General features: G+C 40.5%; 1 protein-coding gene across 2 annotated transcripts in view; it reads right to left on the bottom strand.

The window, feature by feature from the left end:
* LOC139458352 (protein c-ets-1-B-like) overlaps positions 1-23,658 on the bottom strand; it is a 48,036-nt gene that overhangs the window by 6,998 nt on the left and 17,380 nt on the right. Inside the window, exons 1-6 of one of the 2 annotated variants that reach the window (XM_071239746.1) lie at positions 18,054-18,653; positions 9,043-9,162; positions 6,811-7,011; positions 6,350-6,454; positions 5,458-5,520; positions 4,969-5,175 (exon numbers count right to left, since the gene is read on the bottom strand). In XM_071239746.1, coding sequence (XP_071095847.1) covers positions 4,969-5,175; positions 5,458-5,520; positions 6,350-6,454; positions 6,811-7,011; positions 9,043-9,162; positions 18,054-18,186 — 829 coding nt within the window. In that variant the 5' untranslated portion in view covers positions 18,187-18,653. Of the gene's footprint in view, positions 1-4,968; positions 5,176-5,457; positions 5,521-6,349; positions 6,455-6,810; positions 7,012-9,042; positions 9,163-18,053; positions 18,654-23,658 lie in introns of those variants that run through there. The other variant, XM_071239745.1, reaches the window with a different exon arrangement.

The raw sequence follows: 23,658 nt of genomic DNA, 5'->3' as shown, positions 1-23,658 counted from the left end.
TTTTCCAATTTGTATGCTTGACTATACATGAATTACCGCTAGAACAGGGAAACCAACACTCTGTTCCAGATGTGGCAACTTGACTTGATCTGTTGTGAAATTGCGGCCTTTTGGAATAAAAAACACAATCATTCTCTAATTGTGGTGGGTGCAGACAAAAGGCGTGTTTAGTTGCCTCCAGATGTGGTCTAGTTCGCCATTCTATGTATACCGTACTGGAATAAATGTGGGAGCTAGAATCTCTGCACAGACCTCAGTGAGTTAGCAAGATCCCTTATGCTTCTCAGCATGATAGCCAATGGACCTGTATGTGTTTAAGTAGATTCCTGCTGGATTTTTATGTGGAAATAAAATTATCTCAAGTGGGTCAATGAAACTGAGGACGTTCAGTGTGGAGCAAGCATCCACTGGGCTCCTGGCTCAGAGTGGAGCAAGCATCCACTGGCCTCCTGGCTCAGTTTTGAGCAAGCATCCACTGGGCTCCTGGCTCAGTGTGGAGCAAGCATCCACTGGCCTCCTGGCTCAGTGTGGAGCAAGCATCCACTGACCTCCTGGCTCAGTGTGGAGCAAGCATCCACTAAGCTCCTGGCTCAGTGTGGAGCAAGCATCCACTGGGCTCCTGGCTCAGTGTGGAGCAAGCATCCACTGGGCTCCTGGCTCAGTGTGGAGCAAGCATCCACTGGCCTCCTGGCTCAGTGTGGAGCAAGCATCCACTGGCCTCCTGGCTCAGTGTGGAGCAAGCATCCACTGGCCTCCTGGCTCAGTGTGGAGCAAGCATCCACTGGGCTCCTGGCTCAGTGTGGAGCAAGCATCCACTGGCCTCCTGGCTCAGTGTGGAGCAAGCATCCACTGGGCTCCTGGCTCAGTGTGGAGCAAGCATCCACTGGGCTCCTGGCTCAGTGTGGAGCAAGCATCCACTGGGCTCCTGGCTCAGTGTGGAGCAAGCATCCACTGGCCTCCTGGCTCAGTGTGGAGCAAGCATCCACTGGCCTCCTGGCTCAGTGTGGAGCACGTATCCACTAAGCTCCTGGCTCAGTGTGGAGCAAGCATCCACTGGCCTCCTGGCTCAGTGTGGAGCAAGCATCCACTGGCCTCCTGGCTCAGTGTGGACCAAGCATCCACTGGGCTCCTGGCTCAGTGTGGAGCAAGCATCCACTGGGCTCCTGGCTCAGTGTGGAGCAAGCATCCACTGGGCTCCTGGCTCAGTGTGGACCAAGCATCCATTGGCCTCCTGGCTCAGTGTGGACCAAGCATCCACTGGGCTCCTGGCTCAGTGTGGACCAAGCATCCACTGGGCTCCTGGCTCAGTGTGGAGCAAGCATCCACTGGGCTCCTGGCTCAGTGTGGAGCAAGCATCCACTGGGCTCCTGGTTCAGTGTGGACCAAGCATCCACTGGGCTCCTGGCTCAGTGTGGAGCAAGCATCCACTGGGCTCCTGGCTCAGTGTGGAGCAAGCATCCACTGGGCTCCTGGCTCAGTGTGGAGCAAGCATCCACTGGGCTCCTGGCTCAGTGTGGAGCAAGCATCCACTGGGCTCCTGGCTCAGTGTGGAGCAAGCATCCACTGGCCTCCTGGCTCAGTGTGGAGCAAGAATCCACTGGCCTCCTGGCTCAGTGTGGAGCAAGCATCCACTGGCCTCCTGGCTCAGTGTGGAGCAAGCATCCACTGGCCTCCTGGCTCAGTGTGGAGCAAGCATCCACTGGCCTCCTGGCTCAGTGTGGAGCAAGCATCCACTGGGCTCCTGGCTCAGTGTGGAGCAAGCATCCACTGGGCTCCTGGCTCAGTGTGGAGCAAGCATCCACTGGGCTCCTGGCTCAGTGTGGAGCAAGCATCCACTGGCCTCCTGGCTCAGTGTGGAGCAAGCATCCACTGGCCTCCTGGCTCAGTGTGGAGCACGTATCCACTAAGCTCCTGGCTCAGTGTGGAGCAAGCATCCACTGGCCTCCTGGCTCAGTGTGGAGCAAGCATCCACTGGCCTCCTGGCTCAGTGTGGACCAAGCATCCACTGGGCTCTTGGCTCAGTGTGGACCAAGCATCCACTGGGCTCCTGGCTCAGTGTGGAGCAAGCATCCACTGGGCTCCTGGCTCAGTGTGGAGCAAGCATCCACTGGGCTCCTGGCTCAGTGTGGACCAAGCATCCATTGGCCTCCTGGCTCAGTGTGGACCAAGCATCCACTGGGCTCCTGGCTCAGTGTGGACCAAGCATCCACTGGGCTCCTGGCTCAGTGTGGAGCAAGCATCCACTGGGCTCCTGGCTCAGTGTGGAGCAAGCATCCACTGGGCTCCTGGTTCAGTGTGGACCAAGCATCCACTGGGCTCCTGGCTCAGTGTGGAGCAAGCATCCACTGGGCTCCTGGCTCAGTGTGGAGCAAGCATCCACTGGGCTCCTGGCTCAGTGTGGAGCAAGCATCCACTGGGCTCCTGGCTCAGTGTGGAGCAAGCATCCACTGGGCTCCTGGCTCAGTGTGGAGCAAGCATCCACTGGCCTCCTGGCTCAGTGTGGAGCAAGAATCCACTGGCCTCCTGGCTCAGTGTGGAGCAAGCATCCACTGGCCTCCTGGCTCAGTGTGGAGCAAGCATCCACTGGGCTCCTGGCTCAGTGTGGAGCAAGCATTCACTGGACTACTTCAATGTGGGTATAAATGTATGTAAACTACGGTATTGCAATGTCATGGTCTCTGTTGGTATATCAATGCATATCAAGTTGTTGGCAAGATTAGCATCAGTGTCGAGAGTGCATCATTGGCATTGGTCCAACTTTCTCCCACCATTCATGCCAACATAACCCTCCTTCCTGCCTTACTATAACACTGCCCTTCCCTCCTCTTCACAATATACAGCCTGGTGCTACACAGATCTTGTGATGATCATTCTTCTTGTCTACAAGGACATTTTACACCATTCACTCATTTCTTAATAACTACTGAAACTGTAAATAATTTCTTGGCAAGGAGGTGCAGGAGATGAGATGGTTGGTGTAAACACCTTAAACTCCCGTGACAGCCGTGGGATGTTCACACTTGAAGGAACAACACTAGGAGTTGTTGGGCTTGCACATCACTCCCCTTCACACATACACACTGCGTGTCACCCAACTCACAGCATATGCACCATACCATGTGTGCTATGTAAACAAGGTATGCAGAAACAGTGCTATACATAAGCAACATACACAGAAACACAATGAGTCATACATAAGCAGCATTCATACGTAGGAAAGCAATGCAGAAACATAGTGAGACATACATAACAGTGTGTTATACTTAAGCAAGGTAGGAAGAAAGTGTTTATACTTAAGCACGGTAGGAATAATCAGTGTGTTATACTTAAGCAAGGTAGGAATAAACAATGTGTTGTACTTAAGCAAGGTGTGAAGAAACTGTGTTATACTTAAGCATGGTATGAAGAAACTGTGTTATACTTAAGCATGGTATGAAGGAACTGTGTGGTGTACTTAAACATGGTATGAAGAAACTGTGTGTTATACTTAAGCATGGTATGAAGAAACTGTGTCATATTTAAGCATGGTATGAAGAAACTGTGTGTTATACTTAAGCATGGTATGAAGAAACTGTGTTATACTTAAGCAATGTAGGAAGAAACTGTGTGTTATACTTAAGCATGGTATGAAGAAACTGTGTGTTACACTTAAGCATGGTATGAAGAAACTGTGTTATACTTAAGCATGGTATGAAGGAACTGTGTGGTGTACTTAAACATGGTATGAAGAAACTGTGTGTTATACTTAAGCATGGTATGAAGAAACTGTGTTATATTTAAGCATGGTATGAAGAAACTGTGTGGTATACTTAAGCATGGTATGAAGAAACTGTGTTATACTTAAGCAATGTAGGAAGAAACTGTGTGTTATACTTAAGCATGGTATGAAGAAACTGTGTGTTACACTTAAGCATGGTATGAAGAAACTGTGTTATACTTAAGCAATGTAGGAAGAAACTGTGTGTTATACTTAAGCAATGTAGGAAGAAACTGTGTGTTATACTTAAGCAAGGTATGGAGAAACTGTGTGTTATACTTAAGCATAGTATGAAGAAACTGTGTGGTATACTTAAGCAATGTAGGAAGAAACTGTGTGTTATACTTAAGCAAGGTGTGGAGAAACTGTGTGTTATACTTAAGCATGGTATGAAGGAGCAGTGTGTTATACTTAAGCAATGTAGGAAGAAACTGTGTGTTATACTTAAGCAAGGTGTGAAGAAACTGTGTTATACTTAAGCATGGTATGAAGGAACTCTGTTATACTTAATTAAGCAAGGTAGAAAGTAACACAGTGTTACACAACACAGAGGTATCATACACCACCAGCTTGTAACATTGCAACAGTTCCTAAATGACTTTGGTATACATGCCGGCTGCCATACATACAGGCAGTTGACCATGCTTTTGTATTTGAAACGATGTGCATGTTACATACATTCAGAACCTGACAATATTCACTTGTGTCTCCACAGAGGGCTAGCATTTCGGTAAACCTAACCAAACCCCTGGATTCATTCTCGTGGTTCTCATGATCTCAAATTACCAACCCTTGATTTTCATTAACATTTTACTGACCAACCAAACGTCAACATTATGGGAAAGCGATAGGGTAAGGGATTTAACTAGTAGTACCTAGAAACCAAAGCCACTGCCAGTTTTACTGGACATGAAGACATCCTTTCCATCAAAAAGATTTTTGAGTGCTTTCTTTCAAGTTTCAGTCAGTTTATCAATTTCTCGCAAACTCGATCATAATCAATTGGACTGGCCAACCTAATGTTGAAGCTGGTTTGTAACTCGATTTCTGGCTATAGTACTAGGTCCAGTGTACCAATCAATTGGCAAATGGAAATCAAAGGTGGGTAATTTGAGATTGCGAGAACCAAGGGAATGGATCCAGGGGTAAGTTTAGGTGTTCTGAAATGCGATCCCTGGAGATGTGAACAATGGTAAATACAAAAGTCCTACCACGACATAGGTTCTTGGCGTGTAGACTGGCAGGTGGGCGGAACTTCTGCTCGGGCATCATGGGGTAGAAATCAGTAGGGCTCTGGTCGTAATAGCTGCTGTGCTCCAGACTCTGATAGTCGGATGTGTCCTCATAGCTGCCCCCACCTCCCCCTCCACTGCTCATGTCATTCAGTGTCTGCAGAGACTCGGAGATCGGATAGGAACCTGCAATACAATGTTCCACATAATAAACACTTGAGTACCTCAACATGTATTTGTCTAGCTATCGAACTTGGAATATTCACAAAATCACACAACATTGACGTAAATGCTTTAAGTAATAAATGAACAATGTAATGATCAGGTGTTTCTTCAATGAACATTTTTCAGATAAGAACATCATCCAATGTTAAAATTACACTGTTCTTGATATGAATAGGTTCATTTGGGGTTGGAATAGGGTGGACTAATTCCTTGTTCTCTCTGCAAATGACAGAATGTACTGACCTTCCATGTAGCTGTGAGCCGTGGACACTGGCGGGACACTGCCACCCTCAGAGCTGCTGTAACCTGCAGGACAATATCAGTGTCATAACCAACTAAATGATGACAATGCAGGACAATATCAGTGTTATAACCTACTAAATGATGACAATGCAGGACAATATCAGTGTTATAACCAACTTGATGATGACAATGCAGGACAATATCAGTTATAACCTACTAAATGATGACACTGCAGGACAATATCAGTGTTATAACCAACTAAATGATGACACTGCAGGACAATAATAGTGTTATAACCAACTAAATGATGACACTGCAGGACACTATCAGTGTTATAACCAACTTGATGATGAAGCTGCAGGGCAAAATCAGTCTTGTAACCAACTTGATGATGATACTGCAGGACAATATCAGTGTTATAACCAACTAAATGATGAAGCTGCAGGGCAAAATCAGTCTTGTAACCAACTTGATGATGACACTGCAGGACACTATCAGTATTATAACCAACTTGATGATGAAACTGCAGGATAATATCAGTGTTATAACCAGCTTGATGATGAAACTGCAGGGCAATATCAGTATTATAACCCACCATTAAATAATGCAGCAATATTACTGTTATACTCATCTTGCTGATGGCACTGTCAGTGGCAGCAGTGTTAGTTCATGCAACATGGAGACCTCTAACAACTGAATGCAACACAATAACATGCATTACTACCACTGCATGTGGATATGCTCTGCATTGTCAAGTGTACATATTTATTCACTTGTAACAGAAGCATGCATAAAAATTAATCTGAAAGCTAGGCAATAGTTTTCAAAAGTTACAAGTATTTTGTTATGAACTTGACTGAGGTAGAGGTAGATATGAAGATGAAATGCTTACTTTGCTGATTGTGCTGGTGATAACGTTCACCAAACTCGGGCATGCATACTGGCTCACTGTAATTTGGTGGTACGTTGCACAACAGTGACCTCTCTTGAGCAACTTCTGTAACACAACAACACAACACAACAGTGAACTACCTCTACTGCCTCTGTAGGTCCCCTGTGGCACTGTCACTACCTGCCTACACATGACACACACTTGTACACATTATGTAGTGGCCACAGAGGGTACTAGGTGTTGTTCTTTCAGGTACTGACAACAGGCAACACACCAACAAGAGGTCAATTCAATATCACAACAGCAGTAATCAAAACTAGTAAACAATGCCACATCAAATCACAATGCATGAAACAAGGGCAACATGTCATTTATAGGAGTTTAACCATTCATCATACGCTGTTTACACATCCATTCTATTTAGCCAATCTCTTACATGTACATAGAAATGTCATATTTACCTTTCTGTAGAATGTCCAAATGTTCCCATAAGATATCACCAACAAATGGTGGACAGCGACTAAGGAATTCCTCTTTTTCCATTTTACAGAGATCAGCTCCCTTCACAGCAAAGTTGGCCATGTTAATGCCCTCAAGACTGAACTCCTGCACTGCCCAGTTCAACCACTGCACCACGTGGAGGGGGGACCACTGCATGGGGTCTACAACAAACACCAGAACATACATCAACCCACACCATGGCAAATATGAATGTCCCACTCCCACTATATGGTTATTGCATGAAGAAGAAATGTGTTATAATTGCTTACATAAATTCCATTATGTCAAACACAGACCTACACTGTCCAAGCATGCACGTATACCAGGGCATACATTTCTGAAGACACATTCAATATAGTTGACTAATTCTTACAAAAATCACAGAGTTATGATCTAATTTGATTAACAAATTCCTGGGGGGGGGGTGTCCCTCTGGGGGGTGAGACAAAATAAGTGACAGTTATTCCTTGAAGATCTACATGCAGTAAGTATCAACTGACCCCACGTTGCCTGAAGCAGAGGCTGAGCATACAGACAGTCCCTCATGTTGCCCTGGTCAGTAAAGCCCAGCTGTCACCACTACCGCACCTAGCTAACTAATACTCCACCCTGTGTTCCCGCTCAAACACTCAAGGTGTGTTGGCTTCACACTGCTGCAGGCAATCTTATATACCCACACCAGCTCTGCTAAATTGACTCGTTAATTGGTAATGAGTTGGTGTTCAACAGTTGAACTATAAATAGAGCTCACATCATCAATATTTTATGACTTTCATCCAGGCTGATAGCTGTCTGACAATTATAGGGATGAGTTCTTCTGCTTTTCTCTGGGGAGTTTGCCAGTGTTAGGTAATCAAGTCCTTACAGCTAATTTGTCTTTCACTCTTTAACAGCATTTTATAATCTGCATCCATAATACTAAGTTGTACAGAAATCATACTGCTCAATAATATACAAATCAATAGTGAAATATCTATAACAGAATGTAAATTATGTATGCCTGTATAGATGTATATATGAATCACAATGTTTTGTCTTTTAAAATTGCATCTGTCCCGTAATGGAACGTTTCTGCAATAAATAATACCTTAGCTTATCACAGTCCCATCTGCAAAAGTGAATTGCAAGTGTTAAAAGGTCATTCCCTTTTCCCCTGTCCCCCATCTACAAGAGGAATTAAGTCCCCTACCTGCTGCTCTCAACTCAAGGCAATAGTCTCATCACCAGGTTCTGCATGGAAATCACCATCACTTATTTCACATGAATCAAAAAGCAAATATCTCAGTTACAGAGTGAGCAATTACTGAAATGGAGTACCCTGAATTGCCAGTGCCCTTGTGCCCACACTGGAAGGAAAACAATCCCCTAATCCTACAATTGATTATGTTTTTATGGGGATTTATTTGCAAAGGCATGCTCAGCAGCTATCAGGTGCCCTGAAGATCCCTCTTGTCCACCTTTTTAATATCAAAATGGACTCATGTGACCAGGTACTAAATTGCAATCATTTTACCTTGCTCTGAAATTTGTGTATATGCCAGGATTCAAGTGACCTGGGGTCTCCCATGTAACGAACAGGAAATCAAAAACTTCCGGTGTAACTGGGAGACAGACGGCACCTAATAGCGGTGGCTGCCCTTTATATGCTAAACATCACTGCCATCATCTGCTCACTAATTTGGGATATTGCTCAAATTATTGTAATAGAAAACAATTCATTGTCACAGGTATCTAAAATCTGTTAATTTCATTTTGTGTCTTTGTTGTCTGCTATTGTTGATGGTCCTCACCAAACTGAACCACTGTTTGATATTGATAAATATTAATACAGGAAGCTTAATGTCGGGCTTTGATTTCAATTACATAATTTGTAACACACTTTGATACCTTGCCAATTAAAATGTAATATCCTTGTGAATTTCAACAAATCAGAACCAGATATGGTGATTAATTATTAATACTTATAAAAATGAATCCAATCTGTAGTGGAATATCTAATTATCCTCAACAAATGTCAGTTTTCCACCAATGTATTGAATTCTTGAACAGGAAGGAAACTTTAACACTGAACATATCTAAAATATTACAAGATTTATTGTGAAAATATATATACTTTTCCTTCATCTTTCTTGAAGAAGCTAATATGCCTATCTGATTTCAGTGCTGTAGATAACTGGCTAACAATGGCTCACCTTTTGGAATATTGAGTCGAGTTTGTTCCTTCTCAAAAGCTTTGAAGCTCTCTATGAGGGCCTGTGACATCTTCTGTGTGGTGCCAGGGGTGAGAGGGGGGACTTGAGAGGAGGGTAGGTCTGAAACAAACACACATCATACAGTCTCAGTCAAACAAGCAGTTACACGTGGCAACAGGTCCTTTGGTAGCAGACAATTCAAACAAAATGGGCTTCATGGGGTACACACTCAACGGGAAAAAACAAAGCAGAAATTGTTTTTATATCTACAAAAACATAAATCACAAAAATGTCTGCTATTCACCTAACAATACGATAATGAAATTAGTAATGGTGCTATGAAATAGTTCTAAGTCCTTCTATGATATCACCTTGTACAAAATAACAATGGATTACAAACATATCAGTTGGTCACGACATTGCCTGGGATCTTGTCAAAATCTGACTTCACTACAAGCAAAATCGATTGTTTTGAAAAGAAATATTTGTATATATAGAAACAAGCTTATAAAGATGTGTGAGAGGGAGTAAGTTTCACATAAAATCACTAGTGTAGGTTGAGCCCTGATTTGAGAGTGATGCTCAACACATGTGTGAGACTGTTCTCTCAGCCTCTCCAGTGTGCATGCCCATCTATCAAGCTACAGACAGCACCATAAGCACAAACTGACCCCGTTTACAAATGGCTGTAAACAAATCTTTAAAGAGTACTCCCAGTAATTACATTTTATACCCATGCCCTGGTTCGGGATGGAAATCTAATTAGCATTAATTGACAGTAATTAGAGAGCCATCGTTAGACTGTTAGATGTTGAGAAGGAAGATGGTTAAGATGGCCAACACATAAGGTAACAGAACACGACAGCTGGGAAGGTGGAGAGGAGGTGGGGAAAGGCAAGTACCCCATGCTGCACGTAATTCACGGACTTTCCATAACACCTCGCACCAATACATATTTCTTAGGCTTCCATGAGATGAATGGAAACTTGTTTTGCAATTAGTATACAAATTTGTGTTCAGTCTAGAGGACAAAAAGTTATTGAAGAATTGTAATAAAGTATGTAACTAGACGGTGAACCATTATTACGCTGAATGTTTCTGGCTGCCTGGAAGTATTTTTAAACATATTATTTTAGAATCTGTATTTTGCAAAAAATACATTTGTATTTAATTCTAAGTGAGATCTGGCTCCTGTCAGTGGTAGTTGTCAGTTGTCTTTTTCTCCCATATGAATCAACTTAAGCACGGACAGGTTTAAAACCAATCAGAAGAGTTTCCGCATCTGGGGTTTCACTCCGGCTTCAGCCATTCATAACTAGGGGACTCTGTGAAAGCCATTGCGGGCCGGTGCACTACACGGATGTGAGCCTGGGCCTCAGGGACTCCACTTAGAAAGCTTGCAAATATAAACAACACAAGAACCAACTGTACCTACGCACTGCCTCACGCACCTTACAGGAAGTAAACCTAAGTCTCACTACAAAAAGTGCATAATCATAATAGGAAAATTATCATAACTTGAAAACATGTTACCCAGTGATTGAAATCATTTCAAATTCCTAATATCTGCATTATGAAGGCAGACATATTAATTAACATGAATCCTCTAAAAATAAAAAAAATGAACCCTGGTCCCTGAGATGGGATGAGAAAATGGGACAGGCAGGCATGCTTTTTCTAAATGTAAATTGGGACCATTTGGCATAGGATGTCAAGTAGGACAGAAGGGCTCATTAAGATTTTAAATTTTCCTGTCTATCTTTAATTGGTGGTTAGCTGCCAGCAGCTGTGCCAGATATGCCCCAGTGATGAGGCGGGATGTGTGGCTGGCCATGTGTGGAAGACACCTGATGTAGCTGAAGGAAGGGCCATGGTGCATGACAAGGTGAGCTGCAAGTTGTCGTCCCATCAGGACATTCACCACCAGCAACACAGCCTTCATATAGAGGGAACAGCCATGGTGCATGACAAGCTGAGCTGCAAGTTGTCGTCCCATCAGGACATTCACCGCCAGCAACACAGCCTTGATATAAAGGGAACAACCATGGTGCATGACAAGGTGAGCTGCAAGTTGTCGTCCCATCAGGACATTCACCGCCTTGATATAGAGGGAACAGCCATGGTGGCTAGGCTCTGAACTGGAGAAGTGAGGAGCTCAAGGCTTCCATCCCTCATCTCATCTGATCTATGTAGACACTGCAGTAAATGCTAGCAGACTGGATACAGGAGGAGATGTAGTAGCAGCTGGCTCCTACACACCCTCCATCACCCAATGACCGCCCCAACTACAGGCAAGTCAGCCATAAACAATAAACTTCACCAGTCATACACGACACACCCTTTCTCTCATGAAATGTTTTCATAAACAAGTTCTTCATACTTAACTGTTGATAACTTCATAAAGCATATTGTAATAATCTTGTTCTTGTTCCAGAAGACAGAAGCACATTTATGAAACTTGCCTAGTTTCCACAATACACATATATAACACCTTCTGCCTTGCTAATCATAATACTACTAACAGGCCTGGAATGAGCCTGTCACTGCCTACTTCAATCCTCTGATGTGACAGCTACTGTCAAGTATATAATTCACTTGCAGCAGCACCATCAATCACAACAAATCAATTCCCAAATATACCTCACTGACATACTGTTGCAACATGTCGTGGATGAGCAGATTGTGCAACATTACCACGGCCGTGGGTTATTAATTACTTAGTGGTCATGGGAAAACTCCTCCAGTGTACTGGCCAGTTGTCATCCGGGATGACCCGGTCAACCACCCAATGCTGCCCAACCACTGCCACACCAGCAATAGCTTACTCCAACACCAAATACAGATCAAAACTATAGTCATTCATTATTTCTAAAGACTCCTCATTAATCATAACAATAGATAAATGAATAAATGATGTTCACTCATAGGAATCTGTCGCTGTGAACATGGCCACCAAAGTCCTAAACCAACATACACTCACTATCCAGATTCACTACTAAATCACAATCACAATGCTGTGCCTTACTTTACTGAGAAAACATGACTACATACTGTAAAAACACTTTCTTTCTTTTTTCATCTATTTTCTGGCAATTTATTTTCTTAGATGGTTGACGAAATTAAGTCACTAATGTTCACAATAGATTTCTACTGTCTTGGTAATTTCTTCTGTGAATTACCCCAATGCAGGACAATAATGCCCAAACCCTTCAAGCCAAGTACCGTTTGTTCCCATGAACAATGAATATACAGAACAAATATTTTTCCGTTTCCATCAAAAGCCTGACAAACAAAACTATGGCGTGCAAGCCATTATTGCTGATCAATACATTTTCTATGTTGGCTGATCTAATGCCTGTGGAAGTAGAGAGCCAACATTTACCTTGCTGATGCAGAAGACCTACATTAGCAGGGAAAACAGCACTACTGCACCAGCAATAAACAACAGATGTAGCAGAAACTCCTCATTGTCGGCGTTTCCTTAAATATAGTCAACATTATTTTGCATACACAAATATTTATTGATAATGAGTGGGCAATAAATATTACAACATCGAAAAGTTTTCCTGATTGATATTGTTTTATTAATTGTATCTATAAGGGTTATTTCAAAGTCAAAACTGAAGAGTGGTGTATTTCCAGAGAACACCAGGGCCGTAGGCTTACATCCACCAGGGTGAATGGACAGGGCTTACTAATGCTTCTCTGCCATATAAGGATATGGGATCAGAACTGTAACCAATGAGAATGCAGCTCCTTGACCTACGACCTATAGAGGGGGATGAATGAAAGGTGGGTGCTTGAGGCAGCTGGAAATGGGGGGTGACGGGGGGGGGAGGGAAAGGAAGGGATTGAAGGGGGAAGGCTGGGGGGGGGTGGGTGGTGGAGGAGGAGGGGGTGCATCTGATTGGAGTCTGGGCAAATCCTTGCCAGGTTCTACAAGTGCTCAGTCTGTTCCATATCAAAACATCCCAAACATAACATTTACCCACAATCTTTTCAACACCACCTAGGGATGTTGATGCTTGTCTTCCAGAAATTAGTATTCCTACACAATAACATACAACTTGCCATTTCTCCCCAAAGTCTATTTCAGTGTAAATATGAAAAAAATGTATTTCACTAACTTATTTCTCTTAAAAAAGTCGCATTTCTGGCAGATATACCAAATTAACATATTTTGCTTCCTTTAAGAAACTTATGTAAATCTTTGCCACCTTTGCATCAGTATATATGCTATTATAGTTGTATGCACCCTCGTGTTGACTATGAACACACATTATTTACACTTGGCAACCAATCTGGACACGGCTATTGCCTCCATTTTCTGCCTGAGTGAAGCTGGCAGTGGCTACTGGCTGGTTCCCAGGCTGTTGAAATCATCCCAGTCACAAAAGCCATTTAAGCTGCCAGAGGAGGGACATGTATCACTGCCTGCCTATTCTCCTTCCCTCACTACATAAAGGGATAAAACTGTCACCAACAATCAACAACACATGGGCCAAATGCACCTGTTAATCATTTCCTTTATTGAAAATTCATTTGGCATCGAGAAATATATTTCCATTTTTTTTACAAATGAATGTAGAAAGTGAAACAAAACTAGCAAAATGTATAATAATGTATGACCAAATTATTGTTAAATAAAAGGTCAAACCAGGTCTACCATTTTGAAAATGATGCAAGGTTGGAAATATTTCCATGTCCTCCTTATGAATCTGCTATTTTTAGCTAAAACTGATCTTTATTCAGACAATGTGGACTTGTGCATACTTGATAAAAAGCTGAAAAAAGGTTTACTTGTTTAATGCTTGGAAACTTTATAATTGCATTGGTTGGTAGTCAACTATGTATTCTTACAGGTAAATCTTATGAATATATATTATTTATGAAGCATCTAATTGTTTAGACTATACCAACATTGTATTGGAAGAGGACAGTGACTGAAGACTCGTGCATGTGACTGAGACTGAGGATGATACATAATGACAGGACAAAATCCAAGACTCCGGGGGAAAAAATGGATTGTAATAGTATTAAACTCTCAGACAACTGTGGCAGACATAGCTGTCCATAGTAAATCTCATTCAAGAACAGATAATACATGTTGACATATTCCTTAAGAAGCGCTGCATCATGAAGGCAATTTTGGTGTATTTCATCACATCCTCCCCGCAACCCTCAGATAACACTCTTTCTGTGTGTCACCTCTCACACCACAAAGACCCAGCATAACCAGGAGGATTTCACTCAGAAATTAGCCCCATGTGTTCAGCTAACTGGGAGATGTAATTGCCCCTTTAAGATACTCATTATGGGGGGTAGGGGCTTGTGAAAGATTGGCTGTTGCATCTTTGAAGACATGTTTTCTTAAGGGTGAGAACCACCCCTGGGGTTGTGAAACTTGTAGCCTTGTAGTTAGGTACTGGCAGTATTAATCTGTCTGATATGGTCTCACAGTGGAACACTTAGTGATGCAATGCACTGCACTTAAAACTCGATAACAACCAGATTTCACCATCCATATTACCTCTTGGTGGATACACAAGGATATTTCATACAAAAATGCGTTGCTGGTCTAAATTGTTTGATAGGCATTACTTAGAAGTTGACGGATGACAAGATAGACACAATTTTTTTTTATGGATAACAACTTCTTTAATACTGTAAAAGGTGACGTTTCGGTATAGATCCAGACGTTTAGGTATAGACTGACAACGGTATAAGGATCTATACCGAAACGTCGCCTTTTACAGTATTAAAGAAGTTGTTATCCATAAAAAAAAAAATTAAAAAAAATTGTGTCTATCTTGCTGGTCTAATAACAAGAAGTAAAATCAATGTTGATTTATGAACAAATACAGAAGAACCTGCCTAAGGGGCCAAGTTTATATATAACTATTGAACATTATGGTAACAATGGTCTGGCAACATGCTAACACTGAGGATACAACTGCTGATGAAATCTACACACTAACTGTATATCAAGAATCAAGAATTTTGATTGTACAGAACACCCTTGTAGGGCAGGGTACAAACTATCTACACATGGGAATAAATATAACTATATGAAAGGTAGGTATGTATAATGTTCATTATAATTTAAATATAGCGATGTTACATATTATTTTCATTCATGGTATGTAAAGTTCATACATATCATAAGGCGTCTGGCAGCATACACTTAGTGTAGATACTGTATTGGTAGGTTACATAAGTTGAAGTAAAGATTTAACATCATGTCTAAAATTCTACAAGATATGTTCTTTTTTATAGGATTGAAAGGTTTTGTCCAAAAAAGTATGAATATGAAAAACATAAAGTACTCACACAATGGGTAATTCCGTGTGTGTGTTTCCCCTCTAAATTAATATGAAAATATAATAATCTAGAATCTATGACATGAGCACCTCCGGGCATATCCCCAAATATATCTAGTCGGCTAACATGAGACGCTGTCTGCAATGTTGATTATGAGACTCGTGTTTCCCTGTACGCTTCTGTAATGCTTTTCTAACAAGCGTGACAAATTGTAATGGTTTTGTATATTGCTGGAAAAAGACTGTTCCCCTGCCTCTTGTACATGACACATAGCTATGTCAACAGGCCCAGCCATTCTCCTCTACTTACACTCTCCTTCAACAGCAGCACCGCCAAGCATGGAATTCTCACCATTACAAGACTAGAGTTCAACACTTCAATACACATAGCAAACATTGTTTTAACTCGACGCCCCTCATCAATAATGACAAATGATGTACCTAGTCAAATAATTTATTACTATCCAAAAACTCTTTTTATGTTACCCATGAAAACGTTTCTTGAACATTGCATTTATATTTATATCCTGAAATTGTCTCTAATGCCATCAAGTGTATATAATAAAATAAAGTAATTGAGAAAAGTGTATACAGATTTAACATTCACAGTTTACCTACCAATGACCAATATCTGTTACAGAAACAAATCCTGATTGTGTTAAATCTCTTTTCTCAATGTCTAAAGGATAGGAAAACAATTACATATAGCGTCAACACTGAGGGTGTCAACTGGCTAACTTCATCATTACAGTAATCACAAAACAAAGCTATGAGTGTCCCCTGCATCCCCCAGGGCTCAGATTGTCAACTAGCTGTAGACATGCAACAATTAGACGGGTCATTATGTGAATTCTGCTTAATTGAGAAGTTGTGCATGACTGCTCAGATGTCAGACTGGGCCAGTATACTATAGGAAGTACACACTGGCTAATTGCTTCTAATTAGTAGATTATTGCAAACTAATTGTTTCAGGCATATTGAATGGGATGACAATATACTCCTCAAAACGTTGGTTCAGATTTGATTACTCATTACATAATTGCAGAGTTATGTGGTGATTTCAACTATATTTATTAGCGACAATTCATCAAAAATATTTGGAAGAAAAGCATTATAACAAAAGAAAAAGAAAAAATGTATAATAAGTTGCATATACAATCATAAATAGTTACATTTCCCACTGACATTCAAGTAACATTCATGATTCTGTCATTTTCATCTTGGTTTTCCCTGTGTAAAGTCGGTGCTCATTTTGCATAAGTTCACTACAAATTGGTAAGGTAAATGCACCTGTATCAGCCATTGCAGAAAGACAAATACTTTTCAATTTAAAGAAAATTATTTTTATTTAGTGAAAAGAGTACCTCAGTTGCATTTTTTAAATATTGGTTTGGATGATGCTAGTAACTAGATTAAGTTTAGTCAACACGTACAAGCAGTAGATATGGGAAAGAAGCAATTGTGTTCACATCAACCAGTTAGTATACAGTTAGCAACATTGACTTTGTATTGGAAGTGACAATCAGTGGAGTTGATATTAAATACTGATAGCTGCCCCTTGGATAAGAAGGTTCAGATCTGTGTATTCAGGTCATCTTCTGCTATCTCGCAGTCGAATCTCTGTAACACAGAACTAGGCTGACATCCTCACCCAAAACATCATTAACTATCATAAACAATTTTTCCATTTTCTGGCATATTTAAAACAAGAACAGGAACTGGTGTTTATCTGGGAAATTAACACTCTTGAAAGCCTTCCCTAGGCCTGCTTTCTTACTTCCCCAAAATGCTCAGAACACGAGAACACATTAAATGCATCATTTGGCGACATCAAATTTCAGTTTATAAATTATGTTTTTGTAGCCTAAGGAAATATTGCATTAGCAACAATTTGCTGCAGAAAAGGGAAATTTGTCCATTATAGTTAATGATGTAAATAAAGCTTAAATATTTACTGTTATGCTTTTTCTGACCATCTACTGTGGGTTGTCTGAAGCTGTCAGGGCTACAATGCATCACACCAGTCCATTCAGAAGAAAATAATGAAGTCTTATTAATGCACCACTTAAACTGATATAAAATCACAATCTCCTACATTAGTGAGTTATTTTATTCTCTCAAGACTAGTAGGACCATGCATAAGCCCATCATCTTCTTTTATGACATTATTTCTTGACAACAGCACATTGAAGAAATTGCTGAGGAGTTTGGTGTAATTGTCTAGGCCTCAAGTTGTCAGCATAAATCAGCAGCAAACCTTACATTTCAAGCTCATGCTGAATTTAAACTGCTGTTTCAGAAACAATTAATTGATAAATGTCATAAATTTATTTTTTAGATGCATGTTCTTTCTGAACAATAAAGCTGCACTTCCCTTTTGCCCAAAATATTCTATATCTGTATCTACAATGTTTGCCGGGATATTCTGTAACAATAATGGCATACAAAACTTGATCAGTCTTTTTTAACAAAACTAATTCTCTTATTTGAAAATGTTTGGCAATATTCCTAACAATAAATTTATCAGTTTCTTTCAATTCAATTTTTTTAGATTAAACATGATGTCTAAGGTAAAGAAAACTAACTACAACTCACAAAGATGTACACAACCTTGATTACAATTAAATCATCCTAAATATTATTTCCTACACACCCAGGACTTATTGCTTCAAGGATAGGAAGGTAACTTACCATGTCTCAAGCCTGAATGTAAATGTAGATGATGGTGGCGGTGGTGAGGGGCCCAGAGATGGGAGTAGTAGTTGCTCCGTGGGAGAATCATACTGGCTGCCGCTGTGGCAGGGCTTGTACCGGGGGTGATCATACTAGTCCTTCAGCAGCTACACAATACACTACAACTCCATCAGGAATGGCGCACACGGCAGGGCCTCACCACATCACAGGATCAAATACAGAAATTTCTAACTATTTTCACTGGCAGATCCTTGACTGGCTTGGAAATTGGAACTTTAGTTCTTATGAAATATGTCCTGATAAGGTGGACAGTAGGAAGGGTTGTTGCCAACACTAGTGACAGTAGCTAGCTAGTCAGTGATGGGTCTTCTAGTAATGCAACTCCAAATGTCATGACAGCATGTAAGTGTGCTTCCAAATCTAATCACATTTGATATACAGTTCATCAAATTCCCCTGAGTTATCATTGGTCTGCAGTGTTGTGTGGTGGATTTGTGAGGCTGATCACACACAGTAGCCTGGTAATACTTCCACTACACTGGCCAGGCGACAGTTCTCTGGGCTTATCGCACAAAAACCTTACCATACTCTCTCACAATACACTTACTAGTGTTATGAATGAAGCCTCAATCAACAGGCAGCTCTAAAAATCACACTTCACTGACATCCAATGACCAACCAGCTCATTAACATAATTCTTGCATAGCTCCACCCACCTGCTACTGGGCAGGGATTTATGAATGAAGTGTAGAAGGCATCCCAGCTGTTAATGCTGACAGAATAGCAACCATATGGAAACTACAGTATGCTGCCATATCCCTCACTATAGTGCCTGTCATCACAACACACATCTGGCAGATGCTCCCCATGCCTGTGTAGGACAGGGGCTAAACTTCAACATATATTGGTGAGAAACAAAACTTATAAATTGAAAAATATAAATGTGATAAACTTTTGTGCACCTTATAATGAGACTTGAGGTTGCAGCCTACAGAAGTGAGAGAGTTTCTGCTTGGCTAGGCAGGAAAGCTGTGCACAGAGAGTAGCCCCAGGCCAGAGCGGCAAATCCTGTAAGGCTTCACCAGCATAGTGCAATGGAAGGGCTGAAGGTGGAGGAAGAGATGGAGGGAGATTGTCCTTCCTCCAGCAGGATGCAGAGATGTGTGGTAACACGACACCCCTCATCAAACCCACAGTTTCCCCGGCAATTTGTGAATGAATGCTAGAAAGCTTCATGTCAACCAGCCCCCCCCCCTCCCAATCCCTCAGCTCCCCCCAGAAGCATTACAACGCTGCTACGCTTCCTTTCTGTCTGACAACACGAAGGAGTTAACTGGAATATGGCTATGTCAGCAATAGTTCCAGATACAGGAATATTTAATGTTACAAGAGAATAAAGTTACAAAGTAACATTTTAATTCAGTAAACCTATGTCCCAGTACAATATCAATTTTAAAGAAAATAGATTGTTGCAAAAGAAAAGACAATCCTCATATTATTACATATTTAGTTAAACCATATGAGTGCACTCTCAAAACAATTTATCCTGAACAAATCTAGCATTTGTAACCAAGCTTAGAATGTGAAATATGATAACGTAAATGTGAGTTGAAGGGCTCATGCATATTCAATCATTTATTAATGATAAGTCAACACTAGAAATGTGACAAATCCTTCAGTCTCGGTCACATCAAATATTCCAGTCAACAGCTCCACATTTCTGTGTCTTGTTTCATATTCAGTCCATCAAAATTATTATCACGTGAAACAAATTTACTGAAAACACTCCACAAACAGTTCCGAACACTGACTGCAAATGATATAAAATTTGAAGCATGAATCTCCATTAATTTTAGGAGGCTTGCGTTGACTCTGGGATACAGCACCCCAGAAGATCTCAAATTACGACTAAATTTTGAGAGCGACATGTTCGCAGTGGGCTCATTAGGGGCAAGGTGTCATGGCTGATCGTTAGACAAAAGTCAACGCAATTATTCACATACTGGTTGCGGGGCTGAAACCATATAATTGCAAATGTTCTACAAACTATCATTTCATTATGTCTGAAATATCGTCACTCAAATGGTCCTGGGATATCATCATTTCATTATCCTTTGAAATTACTGCAAGAGTAGCGAGCTGATTGATCTAATTCAATGAATTAACCTCTTTAAGTCTTGACATCTTTATTGTTGGTTTAAAGCAGTGCCACTTTTATTCAGGCCATCGTGTAATGAGATTAGCTAAGTCAGAATGGCACACAGCTTTCACTTGTGCTGGTCCGCACTGCTCCTGGAGAATACACTGCACATTAACATGTCTTTAATACATATAAAACCTTCCCACCAAAACATAATAAACAGACAGCAACTACAGATATGTAAATGAGAATAACACTGAATTTTCCAAATATGGTGGTGTTCTTGAACTGCTTCTTATTTGAAACTGTTGATCCTGCATGTGAAGTTTGGAAGACCAGACAAGAAAAATGTGTCTGCAGACTGCAGCTGTCCACTCATAGCGCTACGCGAACATTACATCCCTATTACCAGGGACAGTGCCCACATCACCAATGCTGGATTAAGAGATATGACAAATAGACCATCACATGCTATATATCCATAGTGTATATCCAGATAGATATTAACTTTTCATTTTGGAACATACAAGGACTCCATCCTACAAAAGACACTGATTTGTATGTTTTGGTTGGTTTGTTGCTTAACACCACACTCAGCAATATTCCAGCTATATGATGGCAGTGTGTATGAAGAATCGAGTCTGGACTAGACAATCCAGTGATCATCAATCCACACAATTGGGATCTATGACATGCATTCTACCCCGGATCTTCATGGGTCCTAATTTGTTTGACAAACTGAAAAACTATGACTTACATGGTATGACTGAGACAAGGGAAAACCAAAGTGATGATTGCTTTCATGGATTTCATACCATGAGTGTATCTCGAAAACATAGTAGTGGTCAAGGTGGAATAGCCCACCTCTGTAAAACGACTTTAAACACAATGTAAAAGTGATCTGGCTCCTTTTCTCTTTAGGCGAAAATAGACAGACAATTATGTTGCACTGAGAGAAATATTTATATAGGTAACATTTACATACCGCCAGAAAGGTCCTCATTTTTGACAGAATGCAATATGGATCCATTTGACATCCTCCTTAAAGAAATAATCTAATTTTCTAATTTAGGTGAGATAATTTTTCTGGGGGACTTTAAAGCCCGTACAGCATGCGAGGATGAATGTATTGATAATACAAACATAGATCACCTGCAAGACCTACCAAGTGATAAAACTTCAGACATACAAACCCCAAGATGCAGTCTTGATGTTAAAACCAATTATTATGGGAAATCGTTCCTTGATATAGCCACATGCTGTTGACTAATAATATTGATCGGGACAACTATTGGTGACGACAGCCTTGGCAATTTTACATGTCACACATATAATGGTCACAGTGTTGTTTCAACATAAAACCATTAACATGATTATCAGATCACTGCCAGCTATCCCTTAAACTATCTGTAACCACAGATCAACTCAACAAAATGAACAAAAATATTAATAAGGCCACAAATGTAACCTTCATTAAAGACATGGGTTGGCGCGGCTTGCACTCCAGTAGTCACTCGTGTGTTAAACATGCTACATTGACTTAAATATTCAAACTGCCTTAAACAATATTATGTTAACCTCCAGTCCAAAAGATAGTTCTGAATGTGAAGCACTCATTGATGCCTTCTCTGATATATTACAAACGTCAACAGATTGTCAACAACATCTCGCAAAAATAAATTAAATGTACCAAAAAATCAATTGTATGATGTTGAATGTAAAGAGGCAAAACATAATATGGAGGGAAAATATCACATGCTCAATAAAGAAAGCTATATGTCAATTACAAATAGGGCTCTTTTAGCCAAAAAACAATACAAGAAATTACTCAGAAGAAAACAACTAGTGTATAAATCAAACAGAACAACTGGAAACCCTTAAGAAAAAGGAACCAGAAAAATTCTGGAAAGTATTAAATAAACTTAGAACTTCATCCAAGAAGGAATCTGTTTATCCTGATCATGAGGAGCTCACAAACCACTTCACGAATATTTTCAATATCATAACAAAAACATTGTCTCCGAATCCTCTACAAAATTCATCAAAACATGGAGATACGCATGTATGTGACAGTCTTAATAAACCAATGTCAGATTATGAAATTCTCACTTGTATAAAACAATTTAAAACAAACAAAAGTCCAGGCAAAGATAACATAAGTAATGAACTTTTAAAATTGATATCTAGTTGATTGATAGACAAGTTGGTTAAACTGTTTAATGATATATTAAATAGTGGTAACTTCCCACAGAGATGGGCAGCCTCGGTTATCACTGTATTACAAAAGAAGGGCGATAAGACTGACCCTAACAACTACAGGGGTATTGCACTACGAAGCTGCTTGGGTAAACTTTTTTATATGGTTATTAATAAAAGAATAATGGAACACAGAGAAAAAAATCAATTACAAGACAACTGTTAGTCTGGATTTAGGAAGGGCTACCAAACAATAGATAATGTATTCATTCTTAAAACATTAATAGATTCTACAAAAAGTAAAAAGAAAAAGTGATACACTTGCGTTGTAGATTTTCAAAAGGCCTTTGATTCAGGTGACAGATCACTACTCTTTACAAAGCTAGTATCAAATAAAATCTCAAGAATCTCAAGAAATGTATTAAAAATAATAGTATCATTATACAGTGATATTTCTTATAAAGTGAAAACTGACAAGGTCATTTCATTTTGGAAAATCAAGTTAAAATTGAGTGAGTGAGTGAGTTGGGTTTAACACCGCTTTTAACAGTATTCCAGTCATATCGCGGCATGTCAGCTTAATTTGGGAGGAAAGCCCGAAGTGATGCAGGTCTCAGACGTTTACCACTTCGGTGAAACCCACGAGCACGGGTATGGTGCTGACAAACCTAGAAACATAGCATAAGTTATGAAAAATGTCTATTCTGTGTTTCAAGCAAACCGGTTCAGGTGGCTGTTAGCTGTGAAAGTATTCAGCATCAAGGTGATTACCACACATAACTATGTGCAATAAAAGTGGAGGACATGTTTCACTTTTAATGAGCAAATGTGGCAGCTAGTAGAGATGCGCCACTGTCAGGGAAGAGGGATGGTGTCACTTCCATTCTTGTCATTTATGATGCAAAATAACAGTTTTATGGATGGTATTAAAAAACTTCTGACAAAGATGTATTTACTCACTAAATTGTAGACATCTGAAAAAAGTTATTTAAGTCAAGAAATATATCCACATACTTAATGCTGACATTCTTTGCAAAGCATTAGTTTACTGAACATTTTAGATTGCATATTAGCTGTGTCGTAGCAACCCTTTAATAATGTGCAATAACATTAACTGTAATTATCATAAACACCCACATATCACTATGGTGACCACACCAACTGTTGGCAACTTTCTAGGATAATTACATGCTGATGACTGTCATGGAAAAACTAGTGAAACTTCAGACAGATACAGGAGTTACCACCAGTGAGGTGCCATTTCTT

This window comes from Haliotis cracherodii, unplaced genomic scaffold (genome assembly GCF_022045235.1).
Source record: "Haliotis cracherodii isolate W230 unplaced genomic scaffold, xgHalCrac1.p SCAF_12, whole genome shotgun sequence".
NCBI lineage: Eukaryota > Metazoa > Mollusca > Gastropoda > Lepetellida > Haliotidae > Haliotis > Haliotis cracherodii.
The sequence above is the reverse complement of the archived record's forward strand: the minus strand, read 5'-3'. Positions and strand labels throughout refer to the sequence as shown.